Source organism: Balaenoptera ricei, chromosome X, assembly GCF_028023285.1.
Source record: "Balaenoptera ricei isolate mBalRic1 chromosome X, mBalRic1.hap2, whole genome shotgun sequence".
In the NCBI taxonomy this organism is placed as follows: domain Eukaryota; kingdom Metazoa; phylum Chordata; class Mammalia; order Artiodactyla; family Balaenopteridae; genus Balaenoptera; species Balaenoptera ricei.
The window spans coordinates 115,722,446-115,746,899 of record NC_082660.1 but is presented as its reverse complement, the minus strand read 5'-3'; the positions used below and the strand labels follow the sequence as shown (position 1 = coordinate 115,746,899).

The following is a 24,454-nucleotide window of genomic DNA, read 5'->3' as shown; positions in this document are numbered from 1 at the left end:
GGATTCAACCTGGGGCAGACCGGATGCAAAGTCAATGGTGCTTAACCACTGAAAATATTACCTTTGGTCCCAGAGTATTCACCATCTGAAATATCATTCCTTCTCCTCCACTATTTGAATTTTACTACTCATCCTTCAAGACACAGCTCAAGTAACACTTCTTACATGAAGTCCTTCCTTAGCTATTCCATCCCATATTTTCTCTTGCTCTTGCACTACATCAGATATTATTTATTATTTAAATGACCAGTATGTCATCTCCCCAACTAGACAGTGACCACTTCCTATACTTTTCATATCCCAGAGCTCCTTTAATAGCACAGTCCAAGTGGCAAGTGCTCAATAAATACCTGTTAAATGAACATGTAACTCAAAACTTTGAAATAGGCATGTTATGTTTTGCATACAGCCAATAATTTATTTCCAATTTAGCTTACATTTGGTAGAGTCAAAACACCTATTTACACTCAGCCCCTCACCCTACTCCTCCCACAACTCTTAAAATCCTGCTTAGGAATACTCTCACAGAAAGTCTGTGAAGCACGAACTCTTTTTGCCAGCATCTTGCTCTCAAGCACGGAAGCCATAATAGCAGGAGACTGTCCGCAGCACCTCGTACAGCATCTAGGACACAGAACTGCACAATATAAAAGCGATTTGGGAAAGAGAGCGCGGAATGATTACTTGTCCTGCAAACAGGGGCTGGGTGGGAAAGCGCCAGCAATTTGTAAAAGACGGAAGTCCACTCCGAATCTGGGAAGCCAGGTCCCCCGGCTGGACCTACGGAAAGACTGGAAGTGGACTACAGCCAGAGAACCCGGAAAGCTTAGTACCTAGTAATTAGTGGCCTAAAGCAGAAGAACAAACTGCGGTGCTGGGGCCACGCTTTGTGAGGTGCCGTTACAGGTTCCCGCCATCGACACAGCGGCAGCACCGGCCACAACCGCCAGGCAAGGCGGCCCCGCCGGTCCCTCCTTGGACAGCTTTTGAGCTCGCTTAGCGGAACGCGTTGCCATCAAACCCGCAGAAGCTTGCAAGCAACTCAGCCTGGGGTCTTTCCAAGTGTTCGGACAGCTAGGCGCATGCGCCCAGCTTCTCCCCGTGCGGACCAATCGCAATGCGGCGCTGAGCGTTACGCCTGCGCAGTAGGTCTCCAGTCGCGCTTCCCCTTCCCCTGCTCTAGAAGGCCGGCTTAGCTGTCCAATGCCCACCCGGGGCCGGGAGGAGGAGCCTACGTAGAGTGCGTGTGAAGGGAGCCGGAGGAACGGGCCAAGGCCCACGGTGTTTGACCTGTCGGTACGTGCTTAAGAAGAAAGGAAAGGAGGAGGAGGTCCAGAGTAGCGGTTGCCGAAATGTACCGGTGTGGAGGCCTGGCGGCGGGTGCTTTGAAGCAGAAGCTGGCGCCCTTGGTGCGGACGGTGTGCGTCCGAGGCCCGAGGCAGAGGAACCGGCTCCCAGGTGACTGACCCATCCCGGGCAAACCCCACCTTGAAGACCAAGGGCCTGGGTTCTACAGGCTCCCTATGCCCCTCAGGCCTTCCCCCCCACCCCACCCCCACCCCTGGGGAAAAACTATAAACACACTTAGAGTCGCGTGAATTCCGAATTGGCGGGATCCAAACCGTGAGTTTCGCAAGCTGTGCCGGCCTGACCTTCAAGGGATTTGAGCCCAGTAGTCAGTCGGCTTGAGGCCTTTTCCTGGGAGGGTTTGCTGTTCAGGTATAACAGAACAGCTGGCTGTCTCGTATTGTCCAATGCCACCTCCCGGCCACCCCCAGTTCGCCTTTTTAGAGCAATGAGGTGAAGTAGACTTTGTCATTTATCGATTGAGAGACTTTAAGCAGGACACTTAAGCCCTACGCCTCAGTTCCTTCTGTAAATGAGCATATTACCTGCCTACCTTCCAAACCCCAGATCAGATTCATAGATTTGAGTGCCCTGTGAAACAGAAACAGTGCAATCAGTGCAAGTAAGGAGTCAGTACGCCGTGCGCCAGCCACGGGGAAGAGTTGGCCCAGAACTAGTCTGAGATGCCTGCTCAGTGTAATTCTTGGTAGTCTCAACGCTTCGAAGAAACAGTTTGCAGAACGCATTGTATTTGCCCTCCCTGAAGTTGTTTCAGCAAATTTTAGAGCTAGAAGGGATTTCGTAGTAAAGTTCAACCCACTCATTTTATAGATAATAAACCGAGGCACAGAGAGGTGAAATTGCTTGCTCAAGGTCACATACCTAAGTAACAGGCAGAGCAAAGGTTAGTTTGCCAGTCTCTAGGTCCCTAATCCTCTTGCCTCAACTCCACACTGCTTCCTAAAGTTTGACCTCAAAAGGTTAAGGATGAATCCGGTTCCCCTTTAGCCCATTGGGCATCAGATTCCTTGAATTTATCTAAGCATGTCTTGAGCCTGCTGATTTCCAACCTGCACAATTTCAGGGGGGTAAAGAATTATCCACCTGTAGGAGGTGCTGTTTTGTTGTTCTTGTTTTTTTTATCAATCATCTTTGGCCACCCGAGGATATTCACATTTGCTATGTCAGTGTGGAACTGCCTTGAGGCCTTTTCAATTTGGAACTGCCTTCTGGGTGCTTTAAAAAAAAAAAGTGGAAAATATTTCCCTTAGATTGTGAGAGTCTACGGAAATGTGCATTTGAATAGTTTTTCCAGTTGCTATGCCTCAAGAAAATGTTTCCTGATGGGTATACCTGACGTATGTTCTAAGACATGTTGCTTTGGGAACTTAAAAACCAGATTAGATTTTAAAAACTAACCTCCTGTCTATGATGTCATCTGTATGGGTTTTGTGCATTGAAATGAGGATGCTCTATGTAAGTTGGACAGAAATTTAGGTAAGCTGAAGATTTTCATTCACACTGGGCTTTCAAACTTTGTGTACTTATTTTGCTTAAAACTCACAACTTTTGCCAGCATTCTGAAGTCTGACCAAAAGTTCTCATCAATTAAGTATGGATTTGCAAAGGTAAATTGATTTATGAGACATCTGAGGTGGTTGGTGATATTAGAACTACTGAAAAATACTCACTGAAAATGTTCTTTTCCATTGCATGACTTTATTTTAAGGCAGTCTGCTGTAGAATATATTCTGACTTCTCGACATATCCATCATTTCTTTGTATACACTTAACTCTTTGTCCTTTGGCCAAGCACCAGAGTATAACATCATTACCTTTAGCAGTGGGTGGGGGTGGTTACAATTTCAAAAAGCAATGCTTCTGTCATTTAAGGAATCAACCTTGTTTTCTGGCTTGATTACTGATTGCTTTTAATCTGGTTTCTTTTGCGCATAGCAGCATTTACCATATGTTTTTGCATAGATCAGAAAGAGACATTGTTTGTTGATATGCCATTTCCCCTCCGTTTTTCCCTTCCTCCCCACTAGTTCTTTGCCAGGATTACAGCAAACTTGAAACCTCCCTTGAAACATCTCATCCACATCTGTCACCATTGTCAGGTTCATTTCCATTATATGTTGCCTTTTACCTTAAAACCATAATTGCTATTATTTGTTTATTTACTTTATTTGGATGCTCTGCCTCTTTCCAGAAATGATTAAAGGTAATTAATAGTCACCACTTTATATCTGCATTCAGCACTGAGCAGATTGGTTAGGTAGTAGATATTTTCTGTTCTGTAGTATTTTATTTGGTTATCAAACATTGTGCCACCGATGTGATCAGACTGATCACCGACCCCTGAGGTGAGGGTCAAATGTTTGAACATTTTTCTCTGTTCAGAATCCTTCTCACCTCTTTAAAAAGGAAACTGGACATCTTGTGGGCAAGGATCCAGGCTTCCTGGACACTGCCAAATGACACTTTCTTTGAAGCCTAGAAGATGAGCCTTTACCCACTCTTTCTGCTGAGGCAAAACTTTCCAGAAGAAAATTTTAGCAAGTCAGCATTTTCTGTAACCAATTAATATGTTGTATTTTCTAGACATTTTCTAATATTTTAAGGGAGTTGTTGCATATTGTAAGTTTTATGTTTCCAAAACTTGCCTGGTCATATAAATTGAGTGGAGGGCCAACCCTAAAAGTACTGAATGAGAATCTCTAGGAGAGAGCCTTGGGAATTTATATTTAACAAGCCTCTTGATGTAATTCATATGATCAGGCAAGTTTGGAAACTACTGTTCTGATGAATAATGACTCTTTCCCTTCCGTTCCTCTGACCTAAGGATTAAAAACCAAACTGAGCAGCCTTGAGTCTCTTGTGATTTGTGTCAGGTTCATTTTCTGATATTCAGAATAGTAGCAGCCGTTCTCCCCTCCTAAACTATACACTGTCTGAGACAGGAGTTATGTCATATTTATCTTTGTGTCCTCAGCATTTTGTACAGTCTCTGGCACGTGGTGAATTCTCAGTGACTGAACCCTAGTACTGTGAAGGACTTAACTTTGCAGAATAGAGTTAGATTTTTTTTTTCTGTCATCTAAATCATTTTTCTTCTGGTGCCTTCAGAGTGTTTCACACAAGAGGCATCTAACTACAATGGACAGATCATCTAGGCTTGTCCTATCCTGTGTTTTATCCATGTCAGAAAAATAAGTTTGACATTCAGAAAACAAGATTCAAGAGCATATAGACCTCTTAACCACTTGAGATTCCTAGGTGCCTCAATTGTGTGGATGTATTTCTGGAAAAGGCCTTCTGGGAGTATGGAAAAACAGGAGATTATGAAATCTACAGAAATGAATTTGCTAATTTAGGTACTATTCTAATGCTAGCCTGTGGTATTTGAAGTTACTAATTTATTATTAAGCAGCCTGTACAATGGGATATGGCCAAAACTTCTTTGCAAAGAATTCTTCAAAATGTTCAGTCCTTATCAGTAGAACTGGGAAGAATTTCTACTTCCTTATTTTATTCATTAATTCAAGAAATATTTGTTGAGCAAACACCTACAGGAATTGAATCTTTGCACGATATAATGAATATAGGCAATAATGTTGTATTATCAGACTTGCTAAGAGACTAGATCTTAATTATTCCAATCACTAAAAAGAAATGATAATTATATGACACAGTAGAGGTTCTAATTATCGCTAAAATGGCAATCATATTATTATGTATAAATGATCAAATTTTAAAAAAAAAGAATTGAATCCTAAGTGTGAGGAAGGAAGCTCTACCTCTGTACATGTGGTCTGACTGCAGAAGATCTAAAACAAGTAGATTGGGGCAATAAGAAGTCAAGGAGTAAGGTGGCTTTCCCACATTAATAAGACAAGTGAAAAGGCATGTTTCAGTCATAATGTAAAATCTCCTAAAACTTTGAGGCTATGGGGGAAAGGAGTGGGAATAATTTTATAGGTAAAAGAAAATTGGAGGGAAAATATGAACATCCATACAATATTATCACCTTTTACAAAATTAAAGTCACTAGGTATGTAAAAAGTTGGTTTGTTAATGACAGTATTGTATTATATTTCTTTTCAAGCAATAGTTTAAATGTAAACCCATTTACTTTGTAAAAAATCAATTTACTTTTTTTTTTTAAAGGAACTCCTTTATTTATTTATTTATTTATGGCTGTGTTGGGTCTTCGTTTCTGTGCGAGGGCTTTCTCCAGTTGCGGCAAGCGGGGGCCACTCTTCATCGCGGTGCGCGGGCCTGTCACTATCGCGGCCTCTCTTGTTGCGGAGCACAGGCTCCAGACGCGCAGGCTCAGCAGTTGTGGCTCACGGGCCTAGTTGCTCCACGGCATGTGGGATCTTCCCAGACCGGGGCCCGAACCCGTGTCTCCTGCATTGGCAGGCAGATTCTCAACCACTGCGCCACCAGGGAAGCCCTCAATTTACTTTTTTTAAAACATCTTTATTGGAGTATAATTGCTTTACAATGGTGTGTTAGTTTCTGCCATATAACAAAGTGAATCAGCTATATGTATACATATATCTCCATATCCCCTCCCTTTTGCGTCTCCCTCCCACCCTCCCTATCCCACCCCGCTAGGTGGTCACAAAGCACGGAGCTGATCTCCCTGTGCTATGCGGCTGCTTCCCACTAGCTATCTAGTTTACATTTGGTAGTGTATATATGTCCATGCCACTCTCTCACTTCGTGCCAGCTTACCCTTCCCCTTCCCTGTGTCCTCAAATCCATTCTCTACGTCTGTGTCTTTATTCCTGTCCTGCCCCTAGGTTCTTTAGAACCTTTTTTTTTTTTTTTAGAGAAATGCAAGTCAAAACTACAATGAGGTATGACGGTCAGAATGGCCATCATCAAAAAATCTACAATCAATGCTGGAGAGGGTGTGGAGAAAAGGGAACCCTCTTGCACTGTTGGTGGGAATGTGAATTGATACAGCCACTATGGAGAACAGTATGGAGGTTCCTTAAAAAACTAAAAATAGAACTACCATATGACCCAGCAATCTCACTGCTGGGCATATACCCTGAGAAAACCAATTTACTTTTAAATGTCTTTTTTTGTGTGCAAATTGAGGCAAGAACTGCTGAACTAACCCAAATCTACACATTTAGTTTTATGTTTGTGAAAAGCAAGCAAAATCAGAATATTATATTAAATTATTATATTAAAGCAAAGTTATTATTATTTCTGTATTTAGGATCTTCTAGAGGGATAAACGGAATTTTAAAAGCATTTATTTTCAGTAAAAAAAAAACTTGGAGTGAAGGTAAGGGACAAAACTAAATTATTTGTACTAAGCCATGTGGAACTTTTTCTACCCAGTTTCATTTTCTAAGCTCTGAGAGTTGTCAGTTTCTATTTCCGATGCTTCATCGTTTTTATGGACTTCTGAAAATCAAAAGCTTGCCCAGATCGAGATAAGCTTCTCCACTCTTTTTTTTTTTTTTTTTAGAGGGAAGGATTATTTATTTATTTATTTATTTATTTATTTTTGGCTGTGTTGGGTCTTCGTTTCGTGTAAGGGCTTTCTCTAGTTGCGGTAAGCGGGGGCCACTTTTCATCGCGGTGCGCGGGCCTCTCACTATCACGGCCTCTCTTGTTGCGGAGCACAAGCTCCAGACGCGCAGGCTCAGTAGTTGTGGCTCACGGGCCTAGTCGCTCCGCGGCATGTGGGATCTTCCCAGACCAGGGCTCGAACCCGTGTCCCCTGCATTGGCAGGCAGATTCTCAACCGCTGCGCCACCAGGGAAACCCATGCTTCTCCACTCTTGCACATGTTTTTATTTTCGTGATTTGTTGTTATTTCCAAATATAAGCCGTTTTATTTCATGTGGTGATGAAGGATTCTAAAACAGGAAAGAAATAAAAACAGTAGAGAAAAATACATTTCCAGTTCTAAGAATATAGGTCCATAGTCTCTTATCTATAATCTAGAAATCAAAATAGGACTAAAAATCCAGTTTTTGTAAGTCATTTGTCAGTAAAACCTGACCTGAACTGGAGAGAAGCTACTTAGAGTCTTGTTTATTGCACTCAGTGTGCTTGGTCATAGAAACATTAACGTGTGTGACTGGGTTGCTGCCCCTTACTGTGCTGGGTGTTACTATACGGTGTATGCGTTATATACTTAAAACCTAACAATTCCAAGTTCTGGAATGCACATGTTCCCAAGGATTTCAGGTAAGAGACTGCAGCCCCGTTTTGGACGTGTTTTTACCCCTCTGAGCCCTGTTATTGTGAAAGCAAGGGGGAAAGCTCCCTATTTCACATCTCTGCAAGTACATATGGAATAGCTACCAGCGCCATTCTGTTTGTCTTTTAAAGCTTGGTCAGAGCAGAACATATCTACTTGCCTCTAGACCAGTGATTCTCAAAGTGTAGACTGGCGGCATCAGCATCACCTGGGAACTTGTTAGACATGCACATTCTTGAGCCCTATCCCAGATCCTCCAACTCAGAAACTCTGGGGGTAGGTCTGGCCATCCATGTTTTAGCAAACCCTCCAGGGGATTCTGATGCGCACTCAGGTTTTAGAACCACTGTTCTAGATCAGGATTGGCAAACTACAGCCCACAGGCCAAAGCCACATGCTTTTGTATGCCCCTTGAGCTAAAATTGGTTTTTACATTTTTCAGATGGCTGAAAAAAATTGTTAATAGACTATTTTTTGAAAATTATTTAAAATTCACATTTCAGTGTCCATTAACAAAGTTTTATTGGGACACAGTCACACCCATTCATTTATATGTTATGGCTTTTGTGCAACATCAGCAGAATTGAGTAGTTGCAGCAGACACCATGTGGCCCGCAAACCTGAAAATATTTTCTATCTGGTTCTTTACAGAAAAAGTTTTGCAAACCCCTGTTCTAGGTCAGTAGTCAACACGAGGAATATCACAAGCAGAGAAGGTGTTGAGACCTTCTTCCTTCATCTGAAAATGCCAGCATCCTCCTGGAGAAAGAAGTCTATGAAACTCTTACATTTCCATGTGTGAGCGTTGTTATGATCCTCAGATTCTTACATAGCTGTACCGAGTTTTTGCATCAACATAATCTTTGTATTATTTTGGAGGACTGAGAGCCAAGTATTGATAGTTGGTAGATATTTTAAATTTTGTCATTGTAAAAAATATTTCGTAGTCCAAAATTCTTCAGTTCTTTGGGGGAGATAAATTCACCTAATTTTTTTTTCTGGTTTTCTTCTAAGCTTTACCATTTCTGTCTTCCAGGACACATTGCCTTTCACACAAGACTAAACTGTATTCTGGTTAGATTGTGTTGCAGGAGTTTATTATTTTGTTCAAGGTTTGAACCAGCCATTTAGACTACTCCTTAAGTAGTTGTTAGCGTGTCCCAGGTAGCCTGTAGTTAACTTGTTATATCTATCTATTCAGTCATCTCTCCATGTTTACTTCATTTACGGTGAAGATGTGAAGAGAGAGGTATTTGATGAACTGCCCGTGTGTTTTTCATTACCTTTTCTGGAAGCTATAAATTCCTCCCTGGACAGCATTAAATTGTACTGTTAAAACTCCAACAACTTAAGAGTGTGCATTCTGATATCTGTTGTATTTGTGTGTACAGCTTTGAAGATTTTTTTCCCTTGGTCATTTGACAGTGAATATCACACAGCCCAATGGGCAGTTAAGTCTTTACTTGTACAGTGCATTGATGTTTAGTCATAAACATGTATTAACTATTTTATTTTTGTATGTGTGTGTGTCTTAATAAATTGTGTTCCTTAGGCAACAACTTGTTCCAGCGATGGCATGTTCCTCTAGAACTCCAGATGACAAGACAAATGACTAGCTCTGGTGCATCAGGGGGCAAAATCGATAATTCTGTATTAGTCCTTATTGTGGGCTTATCAACAATAGGAGCTGGTGCATATGTAAGTAGAAAAGCAGCTTGTGTAAAGAAGCTGCCAAACAGCTCCCACTAATAGACTCAATACTTCTCTGCTTTAAGACTTTTACAACTAATTCTCCTTTCTCCTTTTGGAAAAATTTCCAAAAAACCTTCTTTAAAGTGCCTGTTGTCTAATTTCCTATGAGAGCCAATTTGGGAATGACTGAAATTTAATCTCACGTTGATTATCTTTGCTTTTTTCACTTGTCTTTTTACACTTTACTTGAAAGCCTCTGCGTTTTCTTAGATTTGACTAATCCACAAAATTGTACCTTTTCTCTTGGATGTGACACACTAACCTGTGAATATGGTCAAAATTTATTGCAGCTCCTTAGCACAATATTTGATTTTGACCCATTTGTCAAATATTTTATTTTTCCTTAGTTTGGGATAATAAACATTTAAAAACAACAACCTTCAATCTGGCATTCCTGAAAGGAAAACTATCCCTGAATCTCACCCAAATACTAAATTATAGAGGTAGGCCTAGTATCTCCAGTTTTAGGATGGAGTTTGTGTGAGGTGGGAAGTATGGTTTTAACTGCTATGTGGTAGTACCACAATAATATCTCCTTAAATGAACTCTGATCAGCTTAGCTGGTCACAGAGGAGTTATTCTGTGGGCATTTTTCTTTAACTTGGCAGGGTTTACTGTGACTAAGCAGATCAGTCTAAAGTTGGATCATGTAAGGCTGAGTGAACCAACTTAGATAACACCTAGTAACACCCTTGATTGAAGGAAGCTGTTTGTTTTACTTATTGAGAGCAAATGGTTGGATGACATTACAGTTTTAGTTCTTTCTACCCTGGTAAGACGGTGAACTTATCTTTGTTACTTGATCTAGGTTAAAAAAAAGGGGGGACATGAAAGTTATTTGCAGCTACTTAGATTATCATTCCCTGACCTAACTCCCAAGTGCACAAGAAAAGTAGACAGCTCTTGCCAGTTGTGGGTCAAATCAGAGTAAGAAATAGGTGAGCTCTGTCTGATAACAGACTTTGAGGAAATATACATTCTCCTCCATTCCTGGAGCAGCATTTTTTTCTTTTTTAGCACAGGGTAACCGAAAATGCTTCCCTGCCTTTGTGTTGAATGTTTCTTCATTAATACTTAGTGCTTTTTCTATTTCCTTTTGTTTCTTTCTTGGCCTTATCTTTACCTACAGTTGTGCAGTGTCATCACCTAGGATCCCCTTCTAGATCACTAGCGTCTACAGGTGCTTCTGGGAAAGATGGCAGCAGCCTAGTATACTTCTTAATTGTAGGAGCAACAGTCACTGGGGCAGGAGTTTATTATGTAAGATACTTACAGTAAAATATATTTTGGGGTAGGGTGGGTGAGACCATGGCACTAATGAAAACTTGATCCATTAGAATACGATGAAATATTCACAGCATGTGCTTTCTAGGTATTTATTAAAAGGACATTGTCAGTCACTAGGGAGTCCTCCAGTCTCATTCTTCAGACTGTGGAAGTCTTACCAGATATATCTAAAGCCATACATTTAATGATTATTATAAATCCTCATCATCAACCCTTTCTTTGAAACTTTTGCCAATTTCATAATTCTTTTTTTTTATGATGCTAAATTATATTGTGCTTTAGTGCTGCATACCTAACAAGACAGTCTCAAAGAGTAAACATTGAATGCAAGTAAAGGTAACTTGAACACCATCCATTTTGAATCATTTTAGGTAAAATGTAATTTTTGTGTTTTGTGGGAAACAGTAAATTAACCCTACTTTTATTGTGAAAAGGCATTTTATTGAATGCTTCGGAGGAGGTCCAAAAAGCCATAGAAATTGCAGTGTTCTTCCCGCTCACCCCCAGCCTCTATTTCAAGTAAATTCATTTGGCAGTGTCCCTTTTGTAATCTGTAATTTGGTCAAACTAGTGGCTGAAGTGGTACAAGCTAATGCATTCGTGTGGATAGCTTTCTTAAATGCCTCTCTTTCATAATTCAGATACTACCCTCTAAACCTTAACTTTTCCATTTTATAGCTCTCTCAACTTTTCCCATCAGTTCCACCCCATTCATTCAGAAATAGATTTAAATTGTTTGCACCTGATATGTTTGTAACAGTTGAAACCTATTAAACCTCTGGTTTATGTTGCTGTACCAGAGTTGGATGGCCTCCACAGAGCTGGCCAGGCGAATCTCTTAATGCCAGGCCACAAGATAGGGCCACTCACTGTTGCTTTCTCCTGCCTAGAAATGCCTGTGAAGCACAAGTTCCTCTCAAGCCATTCAGTTAAATGCCTCATTGCCCTCTGAGTTTATCCAACACTGGTAATAATAAAGCTGCTATATTATAGTGATTTCAGGTTAAATGATAAGCTTTTGTCTACCAAACTATTTTGTATAGTTTTATATTACATTTTAAATAATGAGGTGGCTTAGATTTGTCAGTGAGCAGAGTCAAGGTGGCCTTTAGAATATTTAGTGAGATTTAGTATTTGGGCCCTTTGCCGTTGTTCAACTGATAGGACCACATTGCCTGACTCAGAAAATGAACTGTTTCCTTTCATATTCCTTTAAGATGAATATATGGCGTTATATTCATCTGTTTAGAAAAGTTGTCTGCTAACATATTTCATAAGTTTGTAGTTTTTCTTAACCTGACATGTATTCATGTCACTAACTGAAAATCTGTGCAAACTGGGGAGACAGAAACACACGGGGGAAAAAGATAAATTTTTATTTAGTATGTCTGTAAACTTATTTTTATATCGGAACATTTACTTAAAAGCTAAATATATAAATATATATGTATATAAATATGTGACAAACCTCTTTCTTGTCCTTTCCCCACTAAACCTCAAGATATTTCTTGGTCTGCTCTTCCCCTCGTGTGTGAAGCCATTAGGAGGTATGAGAGGCCCTAGGCTATTTTTGGATATCCCTCTTAATGTGAACATGACCCCAGTTTATTTCTCTGTTCACTCACACTGACCAGCTTAAGCCGTCTTTTTAGGTAAATGTCCCTTTCTTAAAATAAATATTTTTTTAAGGAATGAGTAAATGCTGGACTTGTGTATGATATCTGATGCCAAGATAAAAAAACTTTCTTCCTGAAGTTAATGTTAGTTGAATTCAATTTATGAATTTGATGAATTTAGTGGTAAATTCAAGGAATAACCATTATCTTTTAACATACAGTACTTAATTTTCTAGTCCATTCATATCATATGTTAGATGTTTCCAAGCTCATAAATGTCAAGTCCAGGTCTGAGAGTCCAGGTTCCTTACTGCAGCACATTGCCTAGTGGGCTGCTTTGTAAGGGGCTCATAGAAGTATTCTTAGAACATGTTTTATGATACTTCCTCTGATTGTCCTTACTTTCTCCTCCAATTAATTAACAATCTGGGATTTCAACTGACATATGGTCACTTAAATTCCTATCTTATTGACCCTGTGGGGTACAAAAGAGCAAAGGTGTTGTAATTAAAACAAGTCATTCTTGCCTACTGCTTTTTAAAAAATCTTCAATAAATTCTGATGCTGTATTTAAAAAAAAAAAACTAGTCAGTGCTAAGGTACCCTTCTTCAATTTGAAAGGATAGAGAAGATAGTATATTTGAAATATAGTAGGTGTTTAAGCGAGACGTTTGCCCATTAAGTATCTGAGTGTCATAAAAGGATAGGCCATTGAGGGAAAGATGGGTTACTCTATAAGACTAGGCATACTGGCGGACATGCTTCAGGGCATTATCTAAGTACTTAGCGAAACTTGGGACATCTACCAAGAAAACCTATGTCCCAGCTTCCTACTCAGGACCATATAGATTGGTTTCACAGGTAGTATCCAGCATAGTCCAAAACCCCTTTTATAAAGTTTAGCTCTTCCTAGCACTTTTTTCTTCCAGTATAAAATGTTTTTCTTTTTTCTTTAGCTGTACCTTCAGAATTAAATATGAGGAAAATTCTTCACATAGAGCCTAAGGAAATCTGAAACTGCAACATTTCCATCTGCTTACCTGTATTCTTTCCACACCAAGTGTGTACACACTCGGTATTTTTTATTTCTTAAGAAAATAATTTTTGCCTTAGTGATTCTAACATAGAAGAACTTACCTCATGTAGACAAAAGCTTCTCATTTAATTGAAAGATAATGAATGTTACTTATGGTATGAGCTAGCTAGCTGTATGATGAAATAAATTTTCTCCATGTTTGGGTCTTCAGGCCTACAAGACAATAAAAGATGACCAAAAAAGATACAATGAAAGAATTTCAGGGTTAGGGCTGACACCAGAAGAGAAACAGAAAAGGGCCACATCATCTGGTGAGTATGATTTGAGACTCAATATATAAAGGGAAAGTTATAAACAATTTGGGTGCTATGCTTTGCGGGTATATTGTTTAGACACGATGATGCTGTGAGATTGTAAGCTTCCAGAAACTGTGGTATTACCCCAGACCGGGGAGCAATTTGTTACAGTGTTTGACTGTAATTTGGGTTTGAGAATAAAATTAGTGATAATTATGATTGGTTGTTTTTCTTTATATTAGACCCTTAAGGGCAAGCTTTAAATTAAAAAATGCAAGCTTGGCAAGGAAAATTATTGGAAAAGAGATGAAGGCCTTTTTTTTCCATGAGGACATTCTTTTGGTCTGTTTTGTTCCCCTTTTGAGTCTTTGGAGTTTCAATTTGTTAAAGATATATTTGTTTCCCTAAAGCATATAGCTCTAGCCATCACTTCCATCCCACACATCTGGCTTGATTTTTCAGAGAGGAGTGTTTTAATCCTTTAATAAGCCCCACGACTCTGGGTAGGCAATTTCCATTGCTTTCCTTCATACCACCTCCTTAGTTTTGAACATTGTTTAATAATCCACAGTTGATCTGCTGGGTTTTCCCCCTTTATTGCTAACAAAAGGTGAAACTGAACTTGATATGTTCCTGTTGGTCATTAAGAAATTAATGGGAAGGGCAGAAGCTTTCTAATATATACTTTCTAATATATTTTAGAAATAGCTAAACACTAAGCTAGGTTCTAGTTCTGAGAGACTTAGTGAGTGAATGACATTGGCCAAATTATTCACCTCTTTTTTGGGTATTTTTCACTTATGAAATGCAAGGAATGCTTCCTTCTCCTATACTATCAGAATGCAATGAAATTTGATAAGATTAATGTAGCTGCAGTGTTTTGCTAGCTTTTTACGTAAAGGATTGAGTCAAGTGCAAGGTGTTTTTGTTTTTTTTTTTAAATAGTGGCAAGGAGTTGTCTGAGACTTAAAAAAAAATTCACCCTGTCTGGTCTTTTGCTTACAGCTCCAGAAGGAGAGCCAGTTCCTGAAGTCAGGGTACCAAGTCACATTCCATTCCTGCTCATCGGTGGAGGCACTGCTGCTTTTGCTGCAGCCAGATCCATCCGGGCTCGGGATCCTGGGGCCAGGGTAAGGCACATACTGTCTTGCTTGGCATGGAGGGTGCGGTCTGCAAGCACTTAGCCAATGTGAACGCTTTATTTGCCTCTTAAATGACTTGGCTCTGATAAGTATCATTGTTTTGTGTCTAAAGGTACTAATCGTATCTGAAGATCCTGAGCTGCCATACATGAGACCTCCTCTTTCAAAAGAACTGTGGTTTTCAGATGATCCAAATGTCACAAAGACACTGCGATTCAAACAATGGAATGGGAAAGAGAGGAGGTCTGTTGACTTATGTAAAATGGGTCCGACCAGCAACTTCAGCTAAGCACAAAGAGTAGGTCAGGATTTTGCATGAACCGCATGTAGTGAGTAGGACAGATGACTTGGCCGCACACTGGAGTCCGCTGTGGTACACACTTGGTATAGCTTATAGGCAACAACAGGCTATAGTGGCAAGAGTCCTGGATTCTGTTAACCAGATCTACCAACAACTGAAGATGTAATGTTGGCCTCTGAAGCACTAATGCTCCTGTTTCCAGGACCTTTGTGTTAGACGTCTCTAGTGAAGAGCAGCTCAGCCTGTGTTGTCACTTCTTCACACCTGCCTAGGCATGTCCCATAAAAGCAAAAAAAAAAAAAAAAAAAAGAAACTGTTCAGTGGCACTTCCTTGGATGCCCTAGGAGGCACTCAGAATTGGGGGTATATAGTGGGAACACTGTAAGGAAGAACCTCTATTAAAATGTTTGCATGAGAGACTTGGAAATACAAGTCAAGAAGCCCTTTCCTTTTAAAAGACTCCTTGGATCTCCTGAGTCCAGTACCCGTGTTCTTTGGGTATCAATTTTTTTTCTCATTAGTGGATCCCTTTGACACTGGACTAAATTTTATAAATCTACCTGCCTCCCTCACTCGTATTATCATGTCCTTTTCTCAGGCAGGATGCATACTTCCAGTTATGTTATCCATCCCTTAATTAATATTTCATGGTTACTGTCTACTGTTTGAGGCAAAATCATCTCAGGAGCTAGACCTAGTTGTCCATTGACCAGTGCCATTCTGGACAGCTCGTTTGCGTGGATGTGCATACCAGCTCCTTGGACACTCCTCGTGTTCTAACTTTGAAAGGAACCTAAATCCAGAGCAGGGTTTCTCGACCTCGGCACTATTGACCTTTAGGGTTGGATAATTCTTTGTTTTGGAGGCCTTGTCTGTGCATCGTAGGATGTTTAACAGCATCCCTGGCCTCTACCCACTAGATACCAGAAGCATCCTCCCCCAAAGCTATTATAGCGAAAAGTGTATCCAGACATTGTCAAATGTCCCTGGTAGGCAAAACTGCTCCCAGTTGAGACTCGCTAGTGTAAAACACCTCTGTATAAGTAAGTCGCGACCAAGATTTAGTGGCCTTGGAGACTTACTTTAGAAAATGTTCCTAAAAGTTTTCCATGGTGGAAGCAATTTTACTAAAGCTCTGGGGGAAGTTGATAGCAGTTCCAGGTACTTATAACATTTTTTCCCTTTTCTCCATACAGCATATATTTCCAGCCACCTTCTTTCTATGTCTCTGCTCAGGAGCTGCCTCACATTGAGAATGGTGGTGTGGCCGTCCTCACTGGGAAGAAGGTGAGCTAGTAGGCTGCTTCCTTTGTCAGGCTCCACCTATCTGCCCATGTGGGCAGCGAACATGGTGACTTGTATTCCCACTACCATTTACGTCTGTCCTGCCATTGTGGTTCATCAAAGAAAGATCAAGTCATTTTAGGTTTAATATTGCCAGTCTACACTAATTAGTGTGTCTTCCTGGGGAAAGCACTAGTCTCAAGCCTAGAATAGCAGGCTAGCTAAACTTTCCCGGGGAAGTCAAATCACTGGGGACCGTGACTCTGAAGCTGTTCCTTTTTCTAATTTGCTCCTCTGCCTTTCCTTCTTCTTCCTGTCTTTCCACACTAACATTTCTTTGGGATTATTGATGGCAAGACATTGACAAATGTATATTATTCAGGATAGTAAAATGATTCAGGCATGACATCAGCGTGGAAAATATTGTTAGACTTTACAAAGTTGAGTGCCTGAATACTGGGGGCAGTTACTGGAGGGCATTTAGGGTCCAGGGAGGGTTTTGTTTTGTTGTGTTATGTTTTGTTTCTGTTAACAAGAGGGAGGTCTAGAGTGTGTTTGTAAACTAATGGCAATGTTCCAGTAGAGAGGGAAGGGTTATCAGAAGGAGCAAAGCCCAGAGTAGATGGGATCCAGAGCACAAGTGGAGGCATTGACCTTTGATAGGGATAGGCCCACTTCTCCTATAAGGGGATGTTAGGCAGAGAAGGTGGATATGGGTTTGTGGATAAGCTGGTAAGAAGACCTTATGTATTAAGTATCACCTATGGGTAAATAGCACACAGGCCCTGCCCTCCAGGGGCTAACAGTATTAGGCAGAAACATGAACAGATAATCATAACACAGATTTGGAGTAAGAAAGAAATTCAGTATACTGTGGGAATTATTGGGAAGTGTGCCCAGTATAATGATGGTTTCAGGAAAGGCTTGCTGGAGAAGGCAGTCTTACAGAATGAGAAGTCTTAGGGAATGAAGAGGCATTCACCAGATTAGAGAAAAGTGAAAAACATTCAAGTAAAAAAGAATAGCATAAGCAGAGGCACAAGGGTATGAAAAAGCATGTTTGGTGCAGGGGAACACAAGCAGCTAGGTACCAATAGAGCAGAAAGTTAAGGAGTGGCAGGAGATGAAACTGAGAAGTTGTGCAGGGTCTGGTCGTCGAGAGCTCTGTCGTGTGAAAGAGCTTGAGTTTTATGCCACTGGCACTGAGGAGCTGCTGAGTTTTAAACAAGGATATAAAACAGTTGGATTGAATTTTAAGTAATCACTCGGTTGGCTGTGAGGAAGATGGTCTTCAGGGGAACAAGATTAGAGATAAACCATTTCGAAGACGATTATAATAATCCAGGTGAGAGATGATGGGAGCCAAAATTAGGGCAGTAGTGGTGGTGGTGGTGGTGATGATGATGATGATGATGAAGATGAAGTAAGTATAGTTTTTTTTAAGTGCTTTACGTGTATTACATAATTTTACCCTCACAATAATCTTATGAAGTAGGTACTATTATTATTTTCATTTTATAGAGAAAGAAATTGAGATGAAAAAGAGGTTAAGTAACTTGCTCAAGATCACATAGTTAATAAGTGGTGGAGACAGAATTTGAGCCCAGATCTCTCTGAATGGAGAATTCTGATTCCAGAGCCCAAGCTCTTAATTACATCATTGTATAGCTTCCTAGCAGAAAGGTGGTGAAGAGCAGGGAACAGACTGACGGCGTAAAGGCAAACTTGGTAGGGCGTGGTGGCAACTGATTGGAGGCAGAACATGAGGGAGAGGGGGAGGCAAAGATGACTTTCTGATTTCCAGCTTGTGTGGTAGATGGTGGTACACCCCCAGCTGAGAGAGACATTGCAAGAGGAAGACCTAGTTTAAGGGGGACATAAAATTTCGTTTTGGACTGTTAAGTATTAAATGGAATATCTGTGTGGATATGTCCTAAGGGCAGTTGGACACATGACTATAATGTTCAGAGGAGGGTTCTGGGCTCAGATACAGATTTGGGAATCATCCACATGTGAGTAGGATTTGAAACCATGAGAGTAGGTGAGGCCTCCCGTGGAGAACTGAGGTAGTCAGAAAAGGAGTGAGGCAAAGATGGAACCCTGAGGAACCCAAATTTCAGGAAACAGGTTTAAGAAAAAGTGTCCAAAAAGGAGACTAGGAAAGAAGTACTAAAAGCATAGGATGAGGAGAACCCAGGGCAGGGGCCAAGGTTGGAGTTTCAAGAAGCAGGATGTGATCCACAGTATTACCGCAGCAAAGGAATCTGCTAAAAAAAGAATCATAAAATGACCCATTACATTTAGGTGTTCAGATATCATTGTGAAGTTAGAAAAGAGGATAAACTTCTCTTTCAGAAAGTTTAAATGACAAAACGGAGATGACATTGGACAAAAGCTTGAGGAGGACATAGAATCAAAGGTGGGACATTTAGGATGGGACAGACTTAAACATGTCAATGGGCTGAGGGGTAAGATGTCAGGAGAGAGATGGGGGAATGAGCAGGTGACTAATAGGGGAATGTTCTGGGAGAGAAAGAAAGGGATGGGGGTCAGGCATAGAAACAGAACAGAAAGGCCACCTCATCCCAGAAGCTGGAAGAAAGGAAGTAAAGTTTTTATTTGGGCGTTGGGAGGTGGGAATCCGTACGGGAAGCTGAGGAAGATCACATCTAATGGCTTTACTTGTTTTTGCAATAAACTAGGACACCAGGTGGTTATCTGAGAGTGAGCAGTTTGAGGTTTGAGTACAGGGGTTGGATTGAAGAGGGATCTTACCCAGGACAAATCAAAGGCGGCTAAGGAGGCTGTGCACCCATCCAATCTCAGTTTATGTCGTTGCCCACCCCCACCCCCCCACCCCGGAAAACTCGATTGAGTGCACCTGTCATATGTTTCTAGCGCTACCTGTGCTGTCCTTCTTAGAGCATTTCTCACTCGATTTTTCACTCTTGATTGTAGTACTTGTTAAATTGTCTGTCTTGGCTACAACACTCTGAAGGCAGGAAGGTATCTGTTTTTCTCAACATTGTGTCTCCAGCACTTACCACAGTGCCTGACACATACTAGGTGCTTAATAAATATGTCTTGAATGAATGGTCTCACTGCTCATAAGGAGTAGAGCAGAGCCAGGAACCCCAGTCTCTCTGACTGCAAAGCTCAAGCTTTTCACCCTAAGGAGCAGGGTGCAAGGAAATTAGGGATGTTGGCAAGAGCACAGTTTGGATGATCTACTATGGGCCCAGATTAGTTGGAATGGAACAGCCCACTGGGTAAATGGAGAAAATCAAAAGCAAGGATAGGTGACGGTGGAACCGAGAGAAAGCTGGAAGGATGGAAAATTGTGACCAAAGAGTGAGATGTTTGAAGTATAAGTTTAAGAGATAGGATTATAGATGTGGCTCAGAGGAGAAGTATAAGCCAGCTGCCAAGGACTTCAGTGAATGAGGAGTGACCAGGAGGAGGCTGGATAACACTGATTTGTAGGGATATATGTCAGTGTCCTTCAGAGGGGATGATAGTACAAGAATAACTTGGAACCACCAGCAGCCAACACCCTCTCCTTGTGATGGGGAGGAGTGTGGGTGAGTGAGCAGTCTCTATGTATGAGCTTTCCTGGGGGCGGGGGGAGCGGGCTCAGTTTTAGTGAAAGCTAGAAGTTGGAGAAAGCATCCTGCAAAGCTGTTGAGGATGTAGGAGAGTTGTTAACAAGGAAGTAAGGGTCCCAAAGAGCCAGGCAGAAAAGTCTGTCCCTGTTCTCCATTTCCACAAATTGGGCAGGAACTTTGGGACAGTAGGGACTTAACTCTAATGTTGGCTGCTTAGGAAATTATGACTACTTGAAGAAACTGGGTACCAGAAACTGTAGTGCCAGTGATTACCTAGAAATGGTTTCTTAAGGATCACCTTAGGTCAAGAACTAACTCTTCTCATTGGGCTGATGGGTACAGGGTTCCTTTTGGGGGTGATGGAAATGTTCCAGAATTATATAGTGGTGATGGTTGCACAACCTTGTGAATATACTAAAACCCACTGAATTGTACACTTTAAAATGGTGAATTTTATGTTGTATATCTCAGTAAAAAATTTTAAAGCCAATTTATATCTTTCTGTTTGTGTATGTGTTTGACTGGACCAGGTAGTACAGCTGGATGTGAGAGGCAATGTGGCGAAACTTAATGATGGCTCTCAAATAACCTATGAAAAGTGCTTGATTGCAACAGGTGAGTATTTCTGGAGATGGCTTTATTCCCTGATACAGCTCATTCAAGTTTTAGTATAAAGGCATTACTTAATCTTAAGAAAACTGAAACCCAGACTCTGAAGTGGGTGTCTTCTCTTGGTGCAAAGCTTGGCTAACTACAAGCATCTGATCAGTTGCCCCTCTGGATTATCCGTATTGTTCCTTCTGGTAAAGGCATGATGGATGGGTATTGAAGAGGACTGCCTTTCTTTTTTCTCTCCCTGCTTAGCCTTTGCCTTCTGCCCTCTGCCCTGTGTCCTGAAAGTGATATAACCTCATGGCTTCATTGCCAGTTCCAATCAGAAATCAAGAGAGGAGAAGGATGCAGTTGCTTAAACAAACGTAGCCGTGCTTTCTGGTGAATCCTCATGAAAAAGTAGAAGAGAACGGGAGCAAGAAGTGAGGGCTTCTGGCCATCTACGGGAATGGTGGGCCCTTTGAAGAGAGACTCTCAAATCTGCTTTTCAAAGGAAATTGATTAAAGCCCACTGTGGGGCGAGGGGAGGGAAAACAAAGCCTTGTGTCCTGTTGATGCCGCTGTGACGCCAGCAGCACACACCACAGCACCACCTTTGTGGGGGGATTGTTTGGGCTAGCTCCTGCTCGTTGGGCTAAAGGATTTTTCTCCTCTTAATTTCCAGGAGGCACTCCAAGAAGTCTGTCTGCCATTGATAGGGCTGGAGCAGAGGTGAAGAGTAGAACAACACTTTTCAGAAAGGTAATTGTCAGCTTTAGTGCTTTCGTTGTGGCGGTTTTGAAGAGGTAGCACAATCTTGTGGTCCCCAAGTACCCACCCGGGAATTGGGAGATTGAAGTTCTAACTATGGCTCTTCTACAGACTTGTTATCTGGCCTTGAGCAAGTCACTTCCTCTCTCTGCACCTCAGATACCTCACTCAAGGGTTTTGAGCTCCTAGGAGAAAAACAGATTTAGCGTTTTTTATTGCTTGCTATATAGTTCCTTCGATTGCCCTTCCATAGTTGTTTTTTCCTGATGCATTTGAGTCATTGGAACTCCTTATAGCCTCTTGGCATTTTTCACTGCAAGTGCTATTGTGGAGACTTTAGGGAGAAAAGTTAAGAGTACCTAAGTGAAAAAGGAAGCGGGGGTTTGCTTCTTAACACCATGCTTTACTTATGAAAACTGCTGAAAATTTTCAGCCACCGCTATGGGTACCGGAAAAGGTTTGTACTGTCCTTTAAGTTCTTGATACAACAAGGTTTGTCAACCTTGGCACTATGGGCATTTTGGGCCGTATAACCATTTGTTGTGAGGGGCTGTCCTGTGCATTGTAGGGTGTTCAGCGGCGTCCCTGGACTCTACCCGCTAGCTTCAACTAGTATCTCCCCACTCTAGTCGTGACAGCCAAAAATGTCTCCAGACATTGCCAGATGTCCCCTGGGGGAGGGGGAGTATATCTGCCCCCCGTTGAGAACCACTGTTATTAGAAAGAATGTTACATTGGAGAAAGAAATTTACATCAATAAAATAGAGGCTATAATTGAGCCACTTTATACAAGGAGAAGATTTTATGTGCAAATTACTGTTGTCAAAGATTTAGCGAAAATATTTCCTGGTATTATCATCCTATGCCCCTTTGGGAAATCAGTGGACTAAACTTGTGTGATCCTGCAGATTGGAGACTTTAGAACCTTAGAGAAGATTTCCCGGGAAGTCAAGTCGATTACAATTATCGGTGGGGGCTTCCTTGGTAGCGAACTGGCCTGTGCTCTTGGCAGAAAGGGTGAGTATTGGGGAGTGACCTCGATTTTCTTTCTCTGGTCTTATATCACATGCTTTTCAGAGATGCATTTACCAGGATCAGTAGAGAGAGTTTGATTAAGGTTTACATGGTGAAAAACTAATCACTGAGCTTAGCTCTGATGAGGGATGCCTTAGTGATCGAAAAGCTGTCATCTGAGCAGCTGAGCAGTGCTGCTTTCTTTCCTTTTTCCTTTCCTCTCGCCTCTAGGCCAGGACTCCTTAGAAATAAAATATTAAGGAAAGTGAGTTATTAAGATGGTAGGGGCAATGTAGACTGCAGAACTGTATGTATCTTTGAACTGCTGCTCCCTGTAAAAGTCAAAGGCTTCTTTCAGATACATGATGGTTCCCAGCTTGACAGATCTGTGAGTTCCAGTTTGAATGTTTCATGGCAACCATTTTTTTCTTAATGTTATTTTTCAGCTGTGTGAAATCAGGGCATCTTCTCGGGAGGGTGCTTACTATTCAGAGCTTGCAAGGCACTTGTGTAAGCCTAAGTATAAGTGCACTGAGTTCACAGTATGTAGCTGAATCCAGGGACAAGTTCTGGCATCTGTTGTATTTGCCTTGTGGATGCCCTTGTGCCCTAGTGCCCCACAAACGGGCGCTCTGGCCTGGGCCGCGGCATTGCCCTGTGTGCAGTAGATGGCTGCCTGTGGCTCCTTTACTTCTCTTCCTGTCTTCTCGGATTGACTTTTGCCTCCACTATACCTGCTCTGTTTCTTCTTCCCAGCTCGAGCCTCGGGCACAGAAGTGATTCAGCTCTTCCCTGAGAAAGGAAATATGGGAAAGATCCTCCCCGAATACCTCAGCAACTGGACCATGGAAAAAGTCAGGCAAGGTAGAGACACTCTTTCCATATGCTCCCACTCTTGCCTTGAGTGAGGACTAAGGCAAAATTTGCTTCTTTGGGAACCCCCTGTCCATAAGCCTTACCAGCTGCCCTATGAAAAGTTTCCACCATCCTCCTGTCAGCCAGCTTCATGTAGGTGTTCTGAATCTGACACACCAGATTCCTGGAAGTGCTGGAAGTGAACTGTGGGCGTGGGTGCCTGTGGCTCTCCAAGGCTGCCTACGTACTAATGATTACTCTCGTCAGCTTCTCTGGTTGTCATGAAGGTGGTAGGCTCACAGGCTCAGCCTCAGGTCTCGTTTGCCTTTACAGAGGGGGTTAAGGTGCTGCCCAGTGCTATTGTGCAATCAGTTGGAGTCAGCGGTGGCAGGTTACTCATCAAGCTGAAAGATGGCCGGAAGGTAAGGAGGGGAAGACAGGCTGCCAGAACACCTTCCAAGCCTGCTCTGCCCTTTCCTCATTCTTACTCCTTCATTTGATACCAGTAGATTAGTTGTCTTGGCAGTCACCATTAACCTGTCATAATTTTCTTAATGAACTGTCTTTTGCTAAAAGAAGAATGATGAGAGCCGGAGTAGCCGCCTGGGAACCATTTCCCATAGCCTCTTCCTATGTGTATCACAGATTTTTGAGACCTTCCTAGGGTGGCAGATTTCTGTTCAGATGGTAGGGGGTATGTATATGTGGAGGGGTGGCACTTTATGAAATGGAACTTAAAGTCTTTTGACCAGAGTTACCGGATGATTTTTTTTGTAAAGCCCCGATTTTTTGTGATTTTTTGTGACTGTGATTTATAGTCGCTGGGTTCATAGGCATACGAGGAAACTGTAATAATTGACTGAATTCTTTTTGTCCTCAGGTAGAAACTGACCACATAGTGGCAGCCGTGGGCCTGGAGCCCAATGTTGAGTTGGCCAAGACTGGCGGACTGGAGATAGACTCTGATTTTGGTGGCTTCCGGGTAAATGCAGAGCTCCAGGCCCGCTCTAACATCTGGGTGGTAAGTATGCGATGACAGCCTGACCAGGCACGGTGCCTTGGTCCCGGCCTGGGGGCAGGTCTGCCCGGTGGTGTGCGAAGGCTCAGCAGCAGCCCACCCAAATAGGGTCAGCGTGTTTGGAAGCTGAGGGTGGAGAGCAGAAACTTGTGAACTGCTTGGTTTACGAGATCAGGTCTGGCCTCACGCTGCAGGCTCATGGAAAAGGAAATGAACAGTGTGCGTGCCCACAGGAGTAGGTCTCTCCTGGTTCCACTGTTGGCAGCAGCCATCAGCATGACCCTGGCGGGCGTGTGCGCAGCTT

At 41.9% G+C, this 24,454-nt stretch overlaps 1 protein-coding gene across 1 annotated transcript in view; it reads left to right on the top strand.

The window, feature by feature from the left end:
- Positions 1-1,196: 1,196 nt before the first annotated feature.
- AIFM1 (apoptosis inducing factor mitochondria associated 1) overlaps positions 1,197-24,454 on the top strand; it is a 28,633-nt gene continuing 5,375 nt past the window's right edge. Inside the window, exons 1-12 of the mRNA XM_059910852.1 lie at positions 1,197-1,458; positions 9,135-9,280; positions 13,485-13,584; positions 14,575-14,699; positions 14,824-14,954; positions 16,209-16,299; positions 20,432-20,516; positions 21,178-21,254; positions 22,172-22,280; positions 23,034-23,141; positions 23,466-23,554; positions 24,013-24,153. Coding sequence (XP_059766835.1) covers positions 1,353-1,458; positions 9,135-9,280; positions 13,485-13,584; positions 14,575-14,699; positions 14,824-14,954; positions 16,209-16,299; positions 20,432-20,516; positions 21,178-21,254; positions 22,172-22,280; positions 23,034-23,141; positions 23,466-23,554; positions 24,013-24,153 — 1,308 coding nt within the window. The 5' untranslated portion in view covers positions 1,197-1,352. The remainder of the gene's footprint in view (positions 1,459-9,134; positions 9,281-13,484; positions 13,585-14,574; positions 14,700-14,823; positions 14,955-16,208; positions 16,300-20,431; positions 20,517-21,177; positions 21,255-22,171; positions 22,281-23,033; positions 23,142-23,465; positions 23,555-24,012; positions 24,154-24,454) is intronic.